This window comes from Astyanax mexicanus, chromosome 2 (genome assembly GCF_023375975.1).
Source record: "Astyanax mexicanus isolate ESR-SI-001 chromosome 2, AstMex3_surface, whole genome shotgun sequence".
NCBI classification, from domain to species: Eukaryota; Metazoa; Chordata; class Actinopteri; order Characiformes; family Acestrorhamphidae; genus Astyanax; species Astyanax mexicanus.
Window position 1 is genome coordinate 8,736,955 of NC_064409.1, and position 22,518 is coordinate 8,759,472.

Here is a 22,518-nt window from a genome sequence, read left to right on the forward strand (position 1 = left end):
ACTCAGTGGATCTGAGCCAAAAGTGGCAAAGCTCTGCCTTGCAAAACATTTAAGGGCCCCGAATGGAACTATTAGGCAATTAAACTGACCACAGTTCACAGTTAAACACACATAAACACATTAAACACATTACACACAGCCTCATATATCGGAAAACAAATGAGACCAAAAGAGCCTAATGGTGATGTTTTGTCATCACTAAACAGGCTTGCACGATACTGGAAAAAATTACATTGCAAATGTTCTTTTTTCGATGTTATATATTGCAATATTAAACAATGCAGAGCCTATGACGTCACCAGCCCCGCCCCCACCCGCGCACGGTCTCATGTCCGCACCAATCAAAAGCTTAGTCAGGTAAATAAGAGCATTTTTCTGGGATTAAAAGCGTGAATTCAGCTGTAACTGGAAATATCTGCACAAAACTGTGCTGGACTATGGTGCACAGCTTTTGACATATGCATTTACAAGCACATGCCTAACCATGTGGATACAGGCCACAGTTACCTTGTATTTACTCCTGCCCCCCCCCTCATGCTTCTTCCACAGGCAGCAGCAGCCTGTCACTCACTCAGACACAGAGACAGGGCTGTGCATCTACTTCTTGCGTCATAGAATAGAATTGCCTCAAGCAACATCACACATCCTGCGATGCGACTGTTGCGCATGCACACATCGTGATGACGATGCTTAAACAATATATCGTGTAGCCCTAGTGTAAATTGAAAAATATTGGGGTACAAATGTAACAGACACAGGCTAATGATCTGGCTTTATACACAGCTGGTGAATGTAGAGAACAAGCTTTAATGGACAGGGTGCCTGCTGGCATCTCTCTTACTCTATATTTCGCTTCTTTCTGTCTCTCTCTCTCTCTTTTCGTCTCTCTCTCTCTCTCTCTCTCTCTCTCTCTCTCTTTCTGTCTCTATTAAACACATACCTCCAAAATGCACACATCTAAAAACATAGCTGCTTTCATAACATCAGAAACACAGACAGAAAGAGAGAGAGAGAGAAAGAGAGAGAGAGGATGATGGTCACTGGAGAAGAGTTTGACCAATTTACAGAGTGAGGCTTTTGAACACAAATAACACACACACACACACATACAAATTTACAGAAGGTGCCTTGCACACCACCACATATACACTCGTATATAAATAAAAGGCCATAGACACAAAGAGGCCCAATCCCCCACAGTGCCCTGCAGTCATACATAGCCCTGTCTCTCTTGCTCTTTTGTCACACAGGCTATTTTCGCCTCTCTGTGACTGGCAGGCAAAGCGCAGATACACCACAGAACAGATGATACAGCAGACAGACAGAAATATAATAAATGCATCTAGAGTTGTGCAATGCACATGTATAATGTAAATGCACGTGTATAATTCATATGTGTACAATCCTTGCATGTGTGCAGTGTTCCTGTGCATATTTCTAAATCTCATTAAGCTCTCAAATCTCAAATCATGCCGTTTGTTTGGAAAAGCATCCCAAAGAGAAAAAAAGGTCTTTTCTTCTTTATGCCTGAAGAGAAATCTGAATAATGTTTTAATGGAAGATCACCAGTTTCTGAATTCTTTATCTTAAACCCCCCTAGGAGAAACGAGGAGATCAGCATTAGCATTTAACTGTAGGTGGTTCTGGATACAAATGAGATAAAGCATGAGAATTCCTCCTGCACTGATGCAGTGCTAAAAGATTTCTGAAATGAAGAGATCTTGCTCTTTTCTAATGTATGTATTTTATAAGCTAAGGCTAAGGTGAGATGAGTCCATCCAAAAAAAGTCATATTTTAGCATCAACCATGCACTGCACAGCTTGATTTAGGGTGTGCCAGGGTGTCTTTGCTATCGTAATGACGGGAAAAGTACACCTTAATAAATAATAGGTGTGTTTTGGGAGTAACATGCAAGAAACCATTCAGTGTGTCACTTGCCATTTTCTGTAAAAGCCAGGTGCTCTCTGATTTTGGTGCATTGCTTTGTGTTTGCATAGCTGTCAACAGGCATGCACTTTGGGTTTGTGCACGGCTGTATGTCCATGTATGAGTAAAAAGCAGGAGTGTACATGTGTTGGGGATGCGCCTGTTGACAATCCACTGCCAAGATAGCAATGAACATCTGACTGTTGACATCTGCCTAGGATCTTTTCAGTCAGTGGAGCAAGATAGCAATATGCTGGAAATGTACTTAAACATACTTAATCTAATCTAATCTAAGCGTAGATAGGTGCTTCACAAGCGCTGTTGCTATTTAAATGACAAAGACAGAATATATAACAGGTATAAAAACAGACTTTTGGCAGGGTGTAAGACAGCAATTGCTACGCACCTTGTACAGGCTGTAAGAAAGGGCCCAATGTTGTTTAAATTGAGACAATTCAAGAGCTGAATAAGAGAAACAATCAAAGGTGTGAAAAGTGTTGCAAATCATTGTCCACAAACCAAAGGAACTAAATCTTATCCAACCTAAGAAGGTGGTATAAGTCTGGATTAAATGAAATATTGTGATGATTCAAATCTATGGACAAGTACAAGAAGAAGCAAACTGTTCTCACCCATTAAACAACACATGAAGAAAAAGAACAGGTTTTGTGCTAAAATTTGACTTTGCATGGCCATCATGTTGCAACCTTAGCTGACACAGATGTCCATTCCTAATAGAGAAGTACTGCCAAAAATATAGGTCTCTCTGGAGTTGTTAAACCTAAACTTTTTTGGTCTAACCTATTGGTATAAAAGGTGGACAGTGTGGAACTGAACTCATTTAAAGTATATATAGATGTTAATTTAGCTATATAAGTAGACATAAAGGTACACAGAGCATAGACAGACTGACAGGGTATATATCAAACAGAAAATCTAAGGTGATAGAGATAGCACACACACACACACACACACACACACACACACACACGCACAGAAACACACGTGTGTACACATTACATAAAGAAGCCAAACAGCCAGATGGAGAAACTGGACTGTAGCTATGGGAACAGAGCTGAGACTCGGATAGACAGTGCAGAGTGACTGACGATCAAGCAGATAAAGAAAGAGAGAAAGAACAGGAACTGTTAACTGCTGTCTGTCAAGTACAGTGTCAGAGGGACAGACAAACAGTGCAAAATATACATTATTCATCACTATAAGCAGCAGGACTATGGAGCATGGACTGAATTCAGACAGTTTTGGCACATTTTACTAGGATTTGTCTCCAGAATTAAACATTTTTCACATGTTCTTATCAAACCAAAGGTGGATCTGGGAACCCAAAAGTAGAGTGGCAGCATCACAGTCACACAGAGAAATTCTCCTTTTACTGCAACAGAACAAATACGTCCTGGCTGAGGGACGAGTCTGGATTGAAAGAAGAGGAGGATTATATAAAAAGCTCTGGAGCACGGCTGAGTTTCATGTTGAAAGAAGCCAGGCAGAACTGTAAATGACCCGAGAAGGGAAAGACAGTGAGACGAGCAGCAGAATCTGCCCAGAATGCAGGAGGTGGATGTGCCAGAGTGGGTGAGGATGTGGGCGTTAACACTGAGGATGGAGACATGAGCTCAGACGAGTCTCACATTGAGCATCTGCATTGTGTACTCGCCATTTTTATTGGAAGTACTATGCTGTAATATGCTTTAAAATACTAAGCAGTAAGGGATGCTAAACAGGATCCATTAAAAGGTTCATTAGGGATCCAAAACAGGTTAAATTATGTGATTGCAAAAAGAAAAACAATGTTTTTTTTTATCAATTTGACTGCAACTAATGATTATTTTTTAATTTGTTTATTTTTTTGTTGATCAATTTACAACTGTTTCTGCCATGCCCTATACACATGCACTGCTCCTGTTCCTAGTGTTCTCTATTAAAATGCAGTTAAATGTGGAATGTACCGTATTTTTTACACTAAAAGCTTCACTTAAAATCCTTTAATTTTTCCAAAAATTATCAGTGCACCTTTAATCCAGTGTGCCTCATACTACCAGTCAGGTTGTAAGGAGCAGTAAAAGCCACTCTGCTAAAGTACAGCATTATACAGGAGTTTTAGTTTAGTTCTCCAGCACTGGGGCTGGAGTAGCATTAGCATTAGCCACTAACCGCTATTTCCCCATTCAGAGGTGAGTATTATCAGCCTGTAGCCTGCTGCTAACCCTGGTGGCTAGCACTGATAGAGTAGCAGTAGCATTACCCGCTAGGTGCGCTAGCTCTTTCGCTGCTCAGTGGTGAGTATAACCAGCTAGTGGTTAGCTGCTAATGCTAATTCTCCAACCTTAGTGCTGAACAAAATTTGTGAATCTAAGCTTACTGTAAGTAATCGGAAGCGCTTTACTCAGCCAAATAAATAGTTTTCAGGAAAGAAATCTGTGTAGATTAACATACAGTGATCGTTGACTTTAAAAGAACGTTTTTTTTATCACAGTTTTGTTTACTTAGCTTAGCTTAGCTTAACTTAGTTAGCTGCCCCCCGCCACCACCACCCTCTCTTAAAATGCGCCTTATAATCCATTACACTTTATGTAAGAAAAAAGACCAGAAAATAGACGTTCATTGATAGTGAGCCTTATAATCTGGTGAGCCTTATGGTGCAAAAAATATGGTACTGATATTTAGTGAGCAAATATAATGACAGAGACTGAGTAAGAACTGCTAATTTTTTATGCTAAAAACAGCAAAAAAGTATATCAGGGTTCAATATCGTTCATGATATAAAAAAATGTTGGCGATATTATTGCGTATGATATGATATGGCACACCCCTAGTTGTAAATAAAAAACAGAAATTTTAAGCTGACATTTTTTAATAATCGATTATGTCGACTAATTGTTGCACCTCTAGTTATATTCAGATAATGTGCGACAAACCTCAAGAAATTAAGAGTGGAACAACAAAACCTATTGCATTCAGTGGTTTCTGGGATGTAAAGGAGCCATCAAAGGCCAGTTTAAGACTAAGCTTCCTAACAAACAGTGTGGTATTTTGTATAGTTTAGTGTACAGTGTAAGAAAACTGATTATAGAAAAAAAAAAGAGACACTGCTTCAATATGAATTGCCTGCTTATAGATGAAGCCAGTCGCTAATGACGTAGATTTGATGTGTTTTGTTGGGAAGTGTAAGGGCATAGGGGGGACGGGTAACACATCAATTGGCTCACTCATGAGTCAAAACCAGGAGCAGATGGCCAGCTGAAAAAAAAAACACGCACCCAAGGAGAGGCATCTAAATCCTGGTCCAGCTCTCAGTGGGGCTTCCATGGCAGTGTCAGCTCTCTAATGTGTTGGAAACTACAGCACCTGATATACCAACCAGTGACAGTTCACTTATGTATATTATTTTTTGCTTTATTGGTCAAATAAGAACAGTAGACTCTTTGATGGTTCTTGAATCTACTTGTTAATGTATAGCTATTTAAAGTTGCCGGTTTATTAAGTACCTGTAACCTTGAAAATGTTTTCCACATAGGTGTACCTTCATAGGTTTGTTTTCGATTTAGGGTGCTTTTGCACTGACATTGTTTGGTCACAAATTATTTCAGACACTTCAATTTGATCTAAACTAAAATGGCAGGTGTAATAGATGCCTCAGACCATGTTTCGGTTAGAAACCAAAGAACCAAAGTTTGGTATAGGAAAATAAGGTGGTCTTGGTCCAGATCAATTGAACAATGGTCTGGTTTGTTGGCAATGTGAAAATATTTTTTTATATACTTTTTTATACAGGAATTTGAGGTTGGCTCTCATCACCCATTAAAAAATAGAAAAAGATAACCATATTGGCTATACTTGTGCTGGACACAGATGAAATTTGGTCTCCACTTGCAGAGAACACACTTTATGGCAGGAAGGCAGAATTCAGCAGAACACCTGGAAAGACAACTCAAAACCCAAGGAAAACAACAGTAATAAGCCCTTTAATCAGGCATTTAAATTGCTTTTAAAAGTTAAGTAAGAGAGCTGTGCTGGACTGAGGTGCACAGCTTTCGACACGTGCGTTTACAAGTACGCGCCCCCTCCCCCTCGTGCTTCTCAGGCAGCAGCAGCCTGTCCCTCACACAGACACAGAGACAGCACTGTGTATCTACTTCTTGTGTCAAGAATCAAAACATTGAAACATAACGTGTTCGATTTCATTCCCTTAAGTGACATTAATGATCTTAAACCAATATGTAATTTATCAGAATTATCAGAACATATTATAGTTATATAGTTAAAGTTATTGTGACTGGCCTAACGCTAGGTTGATGTTTAAATGTGTGGCCACTGGTGCAAATATGGTGTGTACATTGTTATGAGGGTAAGCACTGTTAACCTGAGAGAGACTGACACAGCGCAAGCTCTCAGCAGCTCTGATGCACTCTCCAGTTATGCAATGACTGTCTGAATAGAGCTTCATAATTGCCTGCTGTGGGGGACATAGCAGTGTTGCTATGCTCTGTTGACATGGAGGAGCAATGTTCCAGTTCCATTACGATGCAGCGACGCTAGTGAAGGCATGCATTTTGCACATGCTCCCTCCACAAAGGGGCGAGGCTCTGAAAAGAGTCTGAAAAGGCCATTAGGCTGCTCAGCCTTCTGCTTGCGTATACCCCACTCTGTCCAGGGAGCGTCTCCAAATGCTCAGCTGCAAAGCTGACAGAAAAATTGGCTTAAAAAAATAGTGAAGATTGAGGATTGAGTTCTCACCTTAAAAAGGATTTTTTTTTTTCTGGGGGAAAAAAGTCTCAGAAAAATTCCTAGAACGTGTCAAGCCTTATCTAGCTTGGGCTAATTTGTAATCAGATACATAAACAAAGGGACAAAAACACACACAGGGAGTGAAGGAACAGAGAAGCATCGCAGTCACATTAATAAGTGAAAACCTCAAAGGGGAGGATGAGTGTTGCCTCTAGAGAAATGGAGGGTGAAGGGAAAAAATGAGAGAAAGAGAGCAGGAGGGATAGAGCAAATCTTGTCATCTCAGTATAAAACAAATATGTAGAGATTAAGGGAAAAAAATACAGGCTTACAAAACCTCTCAACTGATGAGAGACATCCTGTTGCCTTTTAAATCCTGTTAGCAAGGACAGATTAGACACACAAACACAAACACACACATACACACATTCACACAAACACACTGCACTTACCCACACACCAACAACAATTGTATTAAAACGGAACAAATGAATTAAGAAGAAGAATCCTTTCCTGCGCATGTAATAAAATGCACACTCATATTCAATCTTATTAATGCAGCACACATTATTTCAGGGGGATGACTTAGCAATATGAAATGCCTACAGCAGCGTCCACACCCCTGCCAATCTCATAATTCATCAAATTACTCAGTAACAGTCAAGGCAAATACAAAATCAAGCAATTTACATAGATGGACACAATATAATAAGTTATATTATGTCTGAAATCACAATCTTACCATATTAAGCACAGCAAAGCAGTTGCAACCATATGGCTGTTTATAACACCATATATGTTACTACTAATTATACTACTACACTACATACCACATTAGCAATGCTATTCCAATGATGGTGTACTGTTTGTGACATACTAGTGTTTAGTATAGTATGCAGCTGTGAATGCAGGTTATAGATTCTACTACCTAAGAATCTGAAAAGTGAAAGCTAGCCAGGCTGAAGGTGGGATAGTTCAGCAAACAACAGATCAACAGTTTTAGAGTTGAATGAACACTATTAATGTTAATTTAACATTAAATGTGTTGACTTAACAGTGGCAAATTTACAGTATAGATATTATAGTAGTACAGGTTAGTAGTTAAAGCCCCTTTTAACCTAAATCAGGGTTTTCTTTCTAATTGACTTAATCTGGCTTCTTTAGTCCCCCTGAATAAATATACAAAGTAGTGGTGGGCGATATGGCCCTAAAATAATATCACGGTATTTCATGGTATTATCGCGACAACGATACTCTTGACGATATGATGAATTACCCAATTAAAAAAATGATTTCATGAATACACTACTGCAACAAAATGAATTATTATTGCATATGATATGATATGGCACACCCCTAACTGGGATATTAAAAAAAAAAGAAATTTATCAGATGTAACAGAAGTCGATGATCCTGAATGTCATGGTACTAATAATCCACTCTACATATCTCCTTATATCCAGTATTAAATAAAAAAATAAATGAAACTGGACAGCTATAATCTGTCACTATTAGATATATAATGGGAAATGAAAACAGTGTGAATTTTTATTTTGCTAAAAACAGTGTACGATATGATATGGTACACCCCTAATACAAAGTATTTCTTATGAATATAAGAATTCTAATAAATATCTGAATCAATTCACCAGTATCCTCTGTGGATATAGAAGGGGTGGGTCTAAAAGTTAGTTAGGCCGGAGTCAACAGAACCATGACCAATCAAAAGGCTAATTTAGCTCTGCCCTCTCTTTGAGTCTGAGCAAATAGAACCAGCAAGCTGATGAGCTGTTGCTTAGCAACCATTTAAATGAGCTAACCTGCATTTTGACGATTTTTTTTTTTTTGACGAAGTGAACAGTGAAAGAGCTAGTTCTCTGTATGGTTATCGGGTAATGCTAACGCTGGTCCAGCAGTGCTTGGCTGGGTTAGCAGCAGGCTACAGGCCAAGAATACTCACCTCTGGACAACAAAAGAGCTAGCGCTTAGCAGCCTTGGCGCAGTACAACTAAACTAAGACTACATGATAAATCTACAGCTTCTTAAAACCTGACTGGTACATTTTAAACAAAAGGATTATAAGGCGCACTGTCGATTTTTGGGAAAATGTAAGGATTTTAGGTGCAACTTATAGAGCAAAAAATAATAGAAGTACATTAGTCTTAAGTGTCCGAACAATATTTGATAGTAATTATAAACCACCACACTAAATTATATTATTTTGCAACAACAGCTAAAGACAGGATTCACTCTCATTCACACGCTGATCTGCCTTTGACCACAGATACACCAAAGGCAGTGGTGGCTGCCATCCTGCTAATTCGCACTAGGGAGTGAAGTCATAGGATCTGCCATGTGAGGAGAAGCCGGATGGTCATGGTTAGGCTAATCTGCTCAGCTCACCTGAAATAGACTAGCAGGATTACAGCATGTAGGCACCAGCAACAGAATGCTGGAGAAACCCCTGACACACACACACACACAGACACCAGGTGGCTAACACGTGAACATAATGTTATGGTGCCTCACGGCTTAGCCTGTGATGGTTTAAAGAGTGTTATATTTAATTTCAGTGCAGGAACTGAATAGCACCAATACCAAAACACAATAACAGGTGGAATCCTTGTCTATAGCAATGTATAATTAAGGCAGCCGTTTCTAAGCTTTTTTCTTCAAAACTGAAATCAGTGATATTCCTGAGTGCAAAAGAGACAAAATGTTTTAATAAATAGCATCAGCATGCTTCTGTGACCATCCTTGAAAAGCCAAATATATTCATCTTAAAAACAGAGTGGTCTCTGGTAGATTTGTCTGCGAGTTTTTATGGCAGCGTCACATGCCTTTCTAAAGGCTTTTACTGGTTACTTAAGCAGCAAGGGTACTGCTAATGGCTCTAATACAAGAGCTACTGCTAACATGAAAATTCTCATTTGATTGTCTTCATCTGTTAATGCATTTATAGTTAGAGCATAGAAACACAGCATTAGAACTGAAAAAAGTTGACAGGTTAAAAGAAAGTGCAACAGAGTCCCAGCTAAAATCACCGGATTATTCCACTCTGAAAGAAGACTGCACCACAAGGAACGATTTAAAAGTACTTTTCTGCATACTCAGTGCAATTAGACATTCTCACCAGAGAGGTCTCCAATTTTTTTCCAAATCACCAAGACTTACAGGCTGTTTTTTAAGCACAAAACAATCAGTCGTTCAGTATAAAATGCTTGAATGGGCACATCATCAACGTTTGATATCAAGCAAACGCTGTGACTAAATCCACAGCTGCAAGCGTTAGTGCAATCAAGTGATTACATGATGGCATTCCATGACTAATTCATGTGCTGTCTGGGAGCATTGGATAAAGTACAACCCCAATCTACTGACGTCACTTATCACATTGCTGATTATAAAATAACCCTTAGGAAATCAAAAAGCAATTGGGGCCCAGGCAATCTCCAAGCAATCTCAGCTGTGCTCAGAAAGTCCGTAATACTCGCACTTCCGATCCTCAGACACAACACCCACACAATCATGAAAGTATTTTGATTTACACAATCACGTTTTGTTTTTGAAGAAAAAATAGGCAGTCGTGGAGAGATTTGTGCAAAAAACAACCATGTGACAACCACAGGTCACATGCACCGATCTCAGACACGTGCGTCGGAGCACCAGCGGCGGGACAGCCGTGCTGAGTGGTGGAGATAACATCTTGGATTGGGCAAGTGTTTGTGTTGGGCAGGAGCTGACAAGTGCACGGCAACTTTAAATGTTTAATGTTTGCACATCAGTGTCCTACATCCAAAGTCACTGTTTATCTAACTTTATCACTGGCAGGTCACACTCAGCTTGTCCTCTACTAGTGATTAAGAGGTAATGTGGGAGGACATCCCTTCTTAGTTCATTGGAATTCAATTGAATTTGTCTTTTAATGTGTTGAAAGACGCAGTGTTTCAATGAGTGTTGATATTTTTGGCCAGGGACAGGCCTACAAATCCGCCAACATGCTCACATGGAGCTACCATGGGTAGAATATGAACTAGGAGGGTTCCAGGTGGGCATGGCCTCTAAGTGGGCATGGGTTTGTTGTACATGTGTTTATACCTGGACTAAGATGAGCATGCCAAATGGGCCTCAACACACAACTACAGGCAACATCAAACCCATCACTGATATCCTTGCGTGGGGCCCATTTCCCTGTGTGGTTGCCACAACTTTCAAATTCTCAGTTTGGGCCACCCATACAGCCCCCACAAAGGGCATGTTATCTGGTTACACACTGACACTTGTAGTTTGCTTACAGAACAGACACTAGAAACAAGAGAGGATGGTGCTTACCTCTGATAGATGTGGCATGGGGTTGAAGCCACACAGGTTGCACACTCTTTTCTGGCACTCCGTACAGGTGCTGTAATTGGGCGCATCTCCTGATCCAACGTTCAGTGCAACTTTACAGAGTGGACAAGAGGAATGGGCTTCTGAACCTGGAGCTGGAGCAGGAGTTTTCTCTGCTTTTACAGGCTCTGCTGTGGGTTTATCTACTGAGGCTTTTCCTTTAGCTGGAGGGGGTTTGGTAGAGGCTGACTCTGTGGAATAGGCAGGTGGGGTATCAGGTGGAGACTCCGAGCCCGAGTCTGGAGGAGATCCTGGAGGAGACTCTGCACCAGAATCGATGGGGGAGTCGGGTGGCGATCCTGGGGGTGACTCCTTCGGCTCCTCCCCACTGATTAGATTGGAGGCCGAGCTGAGTATAGAGGATCCAAAGCCACCAAACATCTTTCCTACACCTTCAGATGCCTGAGAAGCGGCTGCTGGCGACTTGGCCGTCTCAGTCAGTCCGCCAAACCCGCTGAAGAGCTTCCCTGTAACCGATTCACTAGGCTGTGCTGGAGTACCACCTTGCGCTTTGGATGAGCTGCCAAAACCACCAAATAATTTCCCTGTGACTGACTCCGATGCAGGTGCTTTAGCATCTGTTAACCCTCCAAGACCAAACCCTCCAAAAAATCCACCCCCGTCCTGTTTTGGTGTGGTTTTTGCAGGAGATGGTTGGGGACTTCCCTTTGGGCTGCTTTGTACTGGTTTTTGGAGTGGAGGTGGCTGCTGTCCACGTTTCAACCCTGCTGCAGGTTGAGCTCCTTGAGGACCTTTAGGAGGCCCCTGCTGTTGTTGCTGTGGTCCTGGACCAGGAGATTTCTGCTTGGGAGTCGTTGGAGGAGTGGCTCCTTTCCCTATGTCCCCAATGCTCTGCTGTTTGCTCAGCATTGGAGGCTTTTTTCCTGGCTCATCCTTGGTAGGCGATCCAGGTGGCGGTTCCTTCCTCTGTGGGGATGGGGGAGCTGAACCCTGCTTGGGAGGCTGCTTCATCATTGGGGGGCCAGGTGGTTCCATGCTCCCCATTGCCCGTTGCATCTGGCAGTTCAGGCATAGCCACTCCTTACCCTGGGGAAACATTACAGTAATAGTCATAAAAACAATCCAGGACACGGTCACATGAAATCATTATAAAATTATGTACTGATCACACAGAAGATTATGTTCCCTCCGCTCATAGCAGGTTTGTAGCTCATAAATGTAAAGGGCATTGTTCATAAAGCTCTGAGAGGGTTTCAGCTACTCCCCAATCGATTCTAAAGAAATAGATCTTTATTTACAATTAAGCATAAAAACGGGACTACAGTTTTATCTACAGCAGTGAATATACAACAGTGAAACCTGACTCCAAATCTTGAGGTTCATTGCACTGCACAGTTTATTGCTTCCCCTGTTCCAACACATCTGATTAAGCTCATTAGTTAATTATCAAGGTCATCCTGAGTTAAATTAGGTTTGTTGAAGCTGGGTAAGCAGTAAACTGTACAGTCCTTTCTTGTGGATATCCAGGATTAGATTAATGGAGAACTGCAGCAAATTGTGGAGTCACAAAACCTTTTTATAGCCTGTGTCTAGATCTGTATTTTCTGCATATAGGAATAAGTTGATTACCGCTGATACAAGCAATTATGGAGACAATGGATACGTCTAAACATAGGCAACCACTAGTGCTTTTCCAGGCCACTCAGTGTACATTTCATCCATTCTGAACTAAAAGCACTGTGATCCTTCACTTTGAAGAACTCCTGTGCTCTAGAAGGCATCGCTGTTGTCCGTTTAGTTTCCAAACATAGTGAATGGTAGCTTCCTGCACTAGCTGTGTGGACGATGTGAGTCACCTTGATCATCTTCCCAGCTCAAGCCCATATGGTCCCTTTCGCCTTAGGCTGGGGAGACTGATAGACCTCCCCCCTAGCACCTACCTGTGCTGGGTGAGCATGCATCCAAATTATACCCAGCCAGTCCTTTAGATTTTAGCAGACAGACTGATATTTGGAAAGGCTTTTTTGGACATTCATTTCAAAATGTAAGAGCATTTCAATAGCTCCATTACATTTTAGCATCTTACAAAACACCTATTCTGTTAATCAAACACAATTGTATATTAATCTCTTAATTATTAAGTTTACACCAGTAGTTTTGGGTTGTGCATCTGGTTTATAAAAGATTTCTGGCCTCAAAATTATGAAGAATATGTATATAGGAATCTTACCGCTGAGTCAGGAGGGCTGAAGCCACACAGACTGCACACCTGCTGTTTGCACTGTGTGCAGGTGCTATAGTTTGGCGGCTGGTCTTTGGCCTGCAAGTTCAGCTCTGTGGTTTTGCAGAGGGGACACAGCGCTCCACCAGCCTTCCCTGGAGGTGGCCCAGCTTTACCTGGGCCTGCAGGTGGACCCTGCTGCTGAGGACCAGGTTTGCCTGGGCCTCCTGGACCTGGCTTACCAGGCCCTTGCTGTTGAGGTCCAGGGCCACCAGGTTTGGGTCCTTGCTGTTGAGGCCCAGGGCCACCAGGTTTGGGTCCTTGCTGTTGAGGCCCAGGGCCACCAGGTTTGGGTCCTTGCTGTTGAGGCCCAGGTCCACCAGGTTTGGGTCCTTGCTGTTGAGGCCCAGGGCCACCTGGCTTAGGTCCTTGCTGTTGAGGCCCAGGGCCACCTGGCTTAGGTCCTTGCTGTTGAGGCCCTGGTCCAGGACCAGCAGGCTTTCCTCCAGGCCCCTGTGGTGGAGCTCCCTGCTTTTGCTGGGGTGCTCCTTGCCCTTTAGGTGGGCCCTGCTGAGGGGGACCCTTTCCTGGACCAGCCTGGGGGCCAGGAGGTTTAGCTCCCTGCTTGGCTGCCTCTTCCTCCTCATCATCCCCAAACAAGCCAAACTTGGGGATGTTGGCGGAGGACACTGCTGAAGAGACAGCACTCAGGGGGTTGGCCCCACTCAAGAAGGAGGAGGAGAACATGCCGGTGCGGGGCTGCTCGGGGTCTTTGGGCTCCTGCCGGAACCGGGACTCGAGGAGGCTGAGGGACGAAGGGCTGCGGCCAGGCTTTGGCTTGGGTGGTGGTCCTTCTCCAAAGGCATCTACAGTCCGACTCTTACTGAGACCTGCTGGGCCTCGTGGTCCAGATTGCTGCGGTTCTGTTGACCTGCGGAATAAAACAGCATATAAAAGGTGAGTTAATATTCAGTGCTGTGAGAAAACATGGCCATTCGCACGGATGAAATATTATGATTGATGTTTTTTTTTTTTTTTTTCTAAATGGCATTATAAATGGCTTCAAAAACACAGCTTGGACTCTAATGTGGGCACATTTTCCAGACATACTCATAATAAACAACTGACTGCAGTAGGCCGGATGACAACGGAGACACTGCATTACAAAACAGATTGACATCAAATACCAAATACAAAACACATGTCTCAGCTTCCCAAGCTGAATGCTTCATTCAAGCGTGCACATGATGACCTAATTACAGTACATGATATATGTATATGATAGATGTTAACAATAACATCAACTTATCTGCTTCTTCCACAGAGGCTATTTTTGGCATCTGAAGCATCACACAACGCCATTAAACCTGCTCACTGGGGCTGTGTAAAAGTACTTTAATACGGGCCCGGAGAGGGAGTCAGCTTGTCTGGAGAGTCACTCTTAATCAATACTTCATTCTATACAATACTTCATTCAATAATAACAGTGAATTAAACTCAGTGCTCAAAAAAAGGCACACAGTACCATTTATCCTACTAAGAGTTTTAGGTTTCGAAGGCTTTTTGCCATTTGCACAACAAGGTTACATAGAAGATATACAGAACTAAATAAAGACCTTCTAAATAAAGCAAAAAATATACTAAATATACACACATACAGAAACAGGAAGTTTTTTTATAAATATATATGCTATATGCTAAAGATACAGAAAAAGGTCTATATAAAACATTATTAAGGTAGGATATGGAGATAGCCTATATCACTGTATTACGGTTGATGGATTTCATTTTTTGTGTTTTTTTTTTTGTATGACAGTGAGCTCAGGTTGTTTAATGCACTCAAGGAACATTAAATTGACATTAAAAACACATAAAAACAGACGAAAAAAAAACATCATGTGCAGTGCTGGTAAGAACCACACATTGGTGGGAAGCATAACCTGTCAAAACACTGGACCAAACTGAAAAGTCTGGTCCAAACAGGGTGGGTTTAAAAGCACACTTATAATACATTATTATCCCTTTTATGGGGGACCCTCTGTGATTTTATTCCCGTCCGTCCGGAACGACCATGTATTTTTTTTTTTCTCCGACATCCTCTAAGAATATTACAGGATGAATTACATACTGTTTTTCGCTGAACTCTAAACGTGGTCGTCTGATAAATTTAATCCTGTCTGGATCCATATCCCTGAGTTTTGTCTCCTCACGTTTAATAAAATAGCTATTTGTCAACTGCCACGCGCCGTAATTACAATTTGGGCATGAGTTTTCACGGAGATCTACCTAAACCAAACAGCCAGTGTGAAATGGAGGAGCTACTGAATGCGATGTCATGTGACTGAGAAAGCCTAAAAACTCACTGGTCCTCCTGTTTTTTCAATTGCATTCCAGATGCAAGAGTTTTATCACTGAGAAACCGTTAGAAATATAATTTAAGACGCAAAAATGTAGTCATATTTTCTTTGGTATAAAATAATTTGTTGTAATGGAAATCAAAACTTAACGTAACCAACTAGCTAAGCTAACTATGTTTTCTAGCTCTTGCTAACCTGGTTCTCTCCCAGTAATTTAGCTAACTCGCAGCTAATGTTATGTTAGCATGTTAACTAGCTCTCTGCTAACCTTAGTTCTCTTTGTGGTAACTTACTGTTAAAGTTAGCATGTGTTAGCATGAAAATGTAAAACCTACAGCAAATTTACAGTAAATTTAAGACATTTTAGGACTTTTTAAGGACCCGTGGGAACCCTGTAATCCGTCCGGATAGGGCTTTAGTTATTTACTCAGTTTAAGTGAGTTTAAGTGAGAGCCAATGATAGTGTCAGTTCAGTTCAAATGGATGCTGTTTATTATTATTTTTTTGACAAAGCACACACAAACACACGCAGTGAGAGGGAGAGATATAGATAGAAAGAGAGAGAGAGAGAGAGAGAGAGAGAGAGAGAGAGAGAGAAAGGGAAAGTGTCCACTGCATGACATCGATGGGTTTTGCTTTTGATCCAGCGGCGCTTTCTCTACACGCCCATGACTGAGTGTGATTTCAGCACCACGGAGAGCGACTCACAGCATTAACGCTACTGATGCGCTTCCTTATAATAATAATACTATTCGATCCCCCCGTTCTCACTTGTAACGCTATACGAAGCACCAAGAGACACCGAGAGAGAATCAATGGGCACGATGGCATTCGAGCTTGCGCTGCTATATATAGTCATATTAATATTTATATCCTCTGCCCTCCCTTCCCTGCCCCCCACTTTGCTCAGATAAAAATAATTTTCACGAATGGGGGGGGAACTGCACGCCACTGCGCCTCCGATCCATTTAACCCCTGCGTGCGTTTCTTGTTTCTTCGTTTGCTGAAGCTCTGTTTGGTCGGGGTTTGAATATGAGCTGAATTTATGCGTTGGATCGAAATTTTCACGCGTTGCGTTTTGGAGCTGCGTCGAAGGAAGAAGGCGTGTTGTTCCCGGCCAGTGTTTTCCAAAGCAGCGTTTATGACATCACCTGCACAGCCCATAGGAAGAGGGGTGTGTGTGCGTGCGTGCGTGTGTGTGAGTGAGTGTAAGTGTGTTCATTAAGAAAGCGATATGGGAGATCGTTTACATTTCATTTACAGATCGAGAGAATTGTTTAATTTACGTCTGAAGAAGAAGAAGAAGAAGAAGAGGAAGAAGATGGAGACACAATGACGCTACGCTATGCATGGGAAAACCCAAAGCTACAAAAAGCAAAAATACTTGGCTATAGACACTTGGTAGCTTATGGCAGTCTTTTTTTGTCTATTAATCAAGAATTTCATAAGAATATTTATTGATGATTATCTTCTTCTTCTTCTTCTTCTTCTTCTTCTTTTTCTATACAAAGGATTGCATTATTTAGCTAATAGATGAGCTAATAATACTAACAATAATCTAATTTGCGCCCTGAAGAAATAAATAGCTCTCTTTCTACTGATCATCCAATCCACTCTCTGAATGATAGGCTCTTCATTTAATTCATGGCCCACTACAATACAAAAACACTACGTTCCACTGCGTGTGCTTTGCGTGTGAGGGAAATAAGCTCTGGTCATGGTCTTCTTCTAGATGGTGGTATTCTCAAACTAGAAGATAGATAACAGGGATAATCACTGACTGACTCACTTTCACTCACTGACCGCACTCACCATCACTTCACTCCTACCTAACCTTCACTGCATTGGATTACATTAATCGTGGATGTGGATGGGAGTATGTTTGTTTTTTAGCCCCCGTGCTGCTCCTGCTGCCATAGTGAGTGTGCCAAACCTGCAGTGCTCCATTGCCAACCACCACAACCACCAAATAGAGCCTCACATCCAGGCAGAACACCAACCAACCACACAGCACCACAAATAGAGGATACGGCTGGAAAACGCCATCGGAACCCCCGGTACCCCTAGATGCACTTGCCTGGACTGCGCCTTGGCCATCGCGGCCACGAGCTGCTTCCTCTCCTCCTCGCTCAGATGGCTCAAATCCGCCTCCACGAAGCCCCCCTTGCCGTCAGGCGCGAGCCCCGCTGGTAGTCCAGCCAGCCCCCCTTCGGCCCCTTCCGCGCTCGCCTCGTTCCCCATGATCGACCCCCCACCCCAGCACCCCAACCACTACCGCCACCACCAGCACCACCACCAGCAGCAGCAGCGGCGGCCTCTTCACCGGATCACGCGCTGCTCTTTACGAGCTCCGGACACGGTGATCGCATCGGCGGCTGGCGATGGCATGTCGTTATAATGTAGCTATAATTCGTCCATATCCGCTCGCGCGTCTCGCCCCTCGATGGTGTCTGTCGTCGACACCACCAAGAGCCGTGCCTCTCCCTCCACAACGCCAGCGCGCATGCGCCAACCCTGACAGGTGATCAGAAGACAGCCCCCCGAAGGAAAAACACAATTAAAGGGACCAGCCCCTCCACGAGCAAGTATGTGTCTCGAGCGCCAACAAATACTGTAATCTTCCAAAACACTGCTGGAGCCGGACTCATTGCTTAATTAGCTACGTGCTATTCACACTTAAATGCTTTTCTTTTTTGTTTAGTTTTGTTTTTTTGTCCTCTTATTGTGCACAATAAAAAAAATCTTTCTGTAAAAATATAAAAAAATAAAAAATAAAAAATGTCCTGGCAGTTTCATTACCAAGTTTACAATTAGTCCATTAATGTTGTATAATTCAATTAAGTAGTGGCTACTAAATGCAACCTTTTGCTAAGCTAGCACGATCGTTTATTAAAGACCCACAAAACTCACTTCTGCAACATTAATCACTATCACTTCCCCAACCTCACTTACTTTCAAGTAAAGTCACTCATGATTGGGTATTTACATATTCACTTCTCAGAACTATATTGTAACATATGCATATTTATATTTATATTTTTATGGCACATCAGTCACTTTTATAACCAATGTCATTGCACACTGCACTTTGCTCTGTTAATTATTTAATGACCATTATCAACATCTACTGCACTGCTCCGTTTACAGATAGATCTTTACCTTGTTTAAGAACAACCTTACATATTTCTATTCTTCTGTGTTTTAATTTATGTTTAATATGTTTCTTATTGTATTGTGTTGTTGCTGTTGGATGCCTAAATTTCCTTAGGGATAAATAAAGTATCTATCTATCTATCTATCTATCTATCTATCTATCTATCTATCTATCTATCTATCTATCTATCTATCTATCTATCTATCTATCAGGTGTGCAAAAGCCTAAAAAAACTGAAAAGTATTTATTTCACAGCATAAAAGTGATGGCTTGCACCAATTTACAATTTACGCTCTTTTTCATACTCTTATTGTGCACAGCAATTAGAGAAATTCCAAATCAATAATCAATAAAATTACATTTTAATTCAGCCCTTGCCATTTTGCTGTGTAAATATTGTGTTTCTAAACTGCAATTTTTTTGAGTTAATAAAGCAAAGACCTGCCATAATCAGCATAATTAGCAACACTGCTAAACTTGAAATGTGGTCAGTGAATGTGATCTAATTAAGCATCTGTGTGAATGCAAACAGATGTAAACTGTAAACAGATGCTGCTTTAAATAAAAACAAAAAATTGGCAATAACTTTTCTTGCACACCACTTATTCACAGGTCATATGGTTTTAGAGTGAGTCACCTACCTAAAGGTTAAATCATCAAACAGCTGCAGTGATCATGTGCTTGTGACTACACCTACACACACACAAACACACACACACACACACACACACACACACACACACACACACACACACACACACAGTCACAGAAATCCTACTCAATGAGCTTCTCTGCTCACTGCCTACCATATGGCTGCCACCAGTGCGTTACAAATGCTTAGACAAGAGTAGATGACTTGCTGCAAGAGTCATAAGGGGACAATCTTGAGGGAGAGTGTAGGAATCTGTATCAACTCTGAGACTCTTAAAAGGCTGAAGCACTTGATTTCCAACCTACATGATGTTTACTCTGTGTATATATTATAAATATATGTATGAAAAGTATGATAAACAAATATTCACTGTCCAAAGAAAACCATGTACTCCCTAAACAGTTTTTCAGTGCAAGTCACTGTAAAAATAATATATTTCAAGTAATTCTGGTGCATTTTTATTAATCCATATAATGTGAAGAATAGCTGTTTTGTTAAAATGATGTATTAAACAAAAAAACAACAAAAATGTCTCCATCCATTCCTTGGCTTGTAACAACGTTTAAAACCATAGAGAGCTATTTAGAACCATTAAAAATATATATTATTTAAAGAAGCATCTACAAAAGGATTGCAATCACCATACCAGAACTGTTAATGTCCTTTAAACATTTCTTTGATGATTTGTCATGCTTTTACATAGAACCCCTAAAGAACTCTATTTAAAAAACTGTATATCTACAAAATACCTCATTTTCAACACAGAGGTCCTGGTGCCCACAAATCTTCAGCCACTAGCTTCAGTTTCTACAGGTCTGAAGAGCCTCCAGCCACAACAGTGGGAAATCTCATCTCCATTAGCAACCATCATTGATCTCCACTGCAGACCAGATAGTCTTCATGGAGGCTAAATCTCTGGAACACCACGTCCTTTCACTTAATGACTAAATACATAGCTAGAAAGCCATAGCAACCCCTTAGCAGCACCATAGCAACCACCGAACAACCACCAGAGATACCACAGCAACTGCTTGGCAACACTATAAAAATTACACCGCAACTACTTAGCAATCACCAAGCAACATCATAGCAACCACTTAAAGTTCCACAAGGTAGGATTGAGATTTGGTGCTCCTGGGTTTCCCCTACAGTTGTAGAGTGTAATAAATGTTTCAGACAGATTAGTTTCTCTTTCTCGTTTTCTGGCTTTCACAGACATATTCGGTCTCTTTCCAGCTTCTGCCAGAGAGTCTGTATGTTAGTATGTAAAGAATGAACCAGTAGTCCTTGTAGAACTGTTAGAACTAAAGGTCGGAAAGCAGGTTGCAGTTCTCGCGAGCGTTGGTCGCGGCGGCCTCGGAAAACTTACAGAGTCTGGTTTGAGCTCAGAAGAGCCCGGCACAGACATGAGAGCACTGCTAATCCTCCTATTACATCTCAATGCAGCGCTGCAGTGAGTTTCAAGCTGTAATTTTACTTCAAAAATCAAGTAAATCCTACCTAGTGCTGCTTTAAAACATCACAAATACTGTACAACCCAGCAACCTTTCAGCTGTTGTAACCTTAGCAACATTATAGCAACAACTTACCATAGGAATAAAGCACTCACTTAGCAACACAGCAACAACAGCAATCACTGTTATTACATAATAATAACCAACTTGTAGCAAAATCATATAAAATACATATTATGAAAAGCCTCTGATTTTCAGTGAATTTAAGTAGATGGATTTTACCGTCCTCATCTGAGTTTTCGGAACTGATGTTTCCGAAGTAATTTTTTAAGTTGACCTACATTTTATTTTTAAAGGTGCCGCCTGTTTTTTTTTTTTATGTTACATCAGATATTCTTTATTTTGAACACCTTCCACAAATGTGTGGCTAAAAAGAACAAACAAAATATACTATAGTCTCCCACTGAAACTGAAACAGCAGCTATTGTTGGGAGCACAGAACATACAGACACCTGATATCCACAGGGAAACATGCTGCTCTACTCATACTTTTAAAAGGGACTTCATTTCCCAAGATGCATCATACATAGCTGCTGTGCATACAGAAAACATTCCACTCCATTTGCACTGAGCCAAGCAAGCCTGAACACTTGCTTTATACACAAACCCAGTGAGAGCGCTGGATGCAGCCCATCTCCACCAGTTTAGATCAGACACGTTCAGCACACAGTAAGCCCATCTGCTCTGCTGAATATCAGAGGAATGACGGCTTATTATCAGAGGGGTAGTGACGGCTGACGCTTATTCACAGCATTCTGGAGCTCCAGGAATAACTCGCCCTCTCCATGCCCAGCATGAGAGCATCCTCGCAGGCTACGCCTGGAAGAGCGGCCCTTATCAGATCCACAGAGCAAGAATGACCTCGCCACATCGATTAATGAGATCTAAATGTATTAGCAGCAGGCTAAGCTTTCCATTAGCTTTATCTGCTGTTGGCACGGGAAATACTATCAAAGAAAAAGTCACAGATTAAGAATACCACTGCATGTCTTCATTCCACTCTGTTCTGCTTGAGATCTCTCTCTCTCTCTCTCTCTCTCTCTCTCTGTTTCGGTTTCTCTTGATTCTGCAGTTTTTCCCACTTTAATATTGTTGACATATGCCTTAAACACTTATTTTTATTTTTAGACAAAATCAGTGGTCTTAGGGACTTTAAAGTGGCTGATTTAATGCCTTTCCAGACCACAACATATATATACCACATTTTTGAAGTGCCAGGCATTTTGGATCAACAGTACAAAATATTGTTACAAAAAAGGTTGACTTTAATGAAATACAAATGTTCTGATTATATATTTAATATCTGTTCCTCCAAAATTTAGTTTTTTTTCCTGCTCAAAAGACAGTAGCTGTCCACACTGCAGACATCCCAAGTCTCCTGGAAGTTGCGGGAGTCTACCGCATATAAATAAAGGCTTCCTGATGCCCGCAAGTCACCTAAAATCTCCCGGATCTAGAAAAAGATTTTTATTTATTTATTTTTTGAAGGGAGGATCTTCTGAAATTACATTTTGCAACTTGGGATGTCTGACACTACATCTGCGCATTGTTCACAAAATGATCACTGATAAATTGTGCATATCTGTCTTTAGCAACT

General features: G+C 41.3%; 1 protein-coding gene across 10 annotated transcripts in view; it reads right to left on the reverse strand.

The window, feature by feature from the left end:
• Positions 1–18,088, reverse strand: part of pcloa (piccolo presynaptic cytomatrix protein a) — a 90,285-nt gene extending 72,197 nt beyond the window's left edge. For 6 of the 10 annotated variants that reach the window (XM_049473312.1, XM_049473311.1, XM_049473306.1 and 3 more), the window contains exons 1-3: positions 17,679–18,088; positions 13,254–14,175; positions 11,006–12,109 (exon numbers count right to left, since the gene is read on the reverse strand). In XM_049473312.1, coding sequence (XP_049329269.1) covers positions 11,006–12,109; positions 13,254–14,175; positions 17,679–17,842 — 2,190 coding nt within the window. In that variant the 5' untranslated portion in view covers positions 17,843–18,088. The remainder of the gene's footprint in view (positions 1–11,005; positions 12,110–13,253; positions 14,176–17,678) is intronic. The other 4 variants (XM_049473310.1, XM_049473309.1, XM_049473308.1 and 1 more) reach the window with 1 other exon arrangement.
• Positions 18,089–22,518: the final 4,430 nt, after the last annotated feature.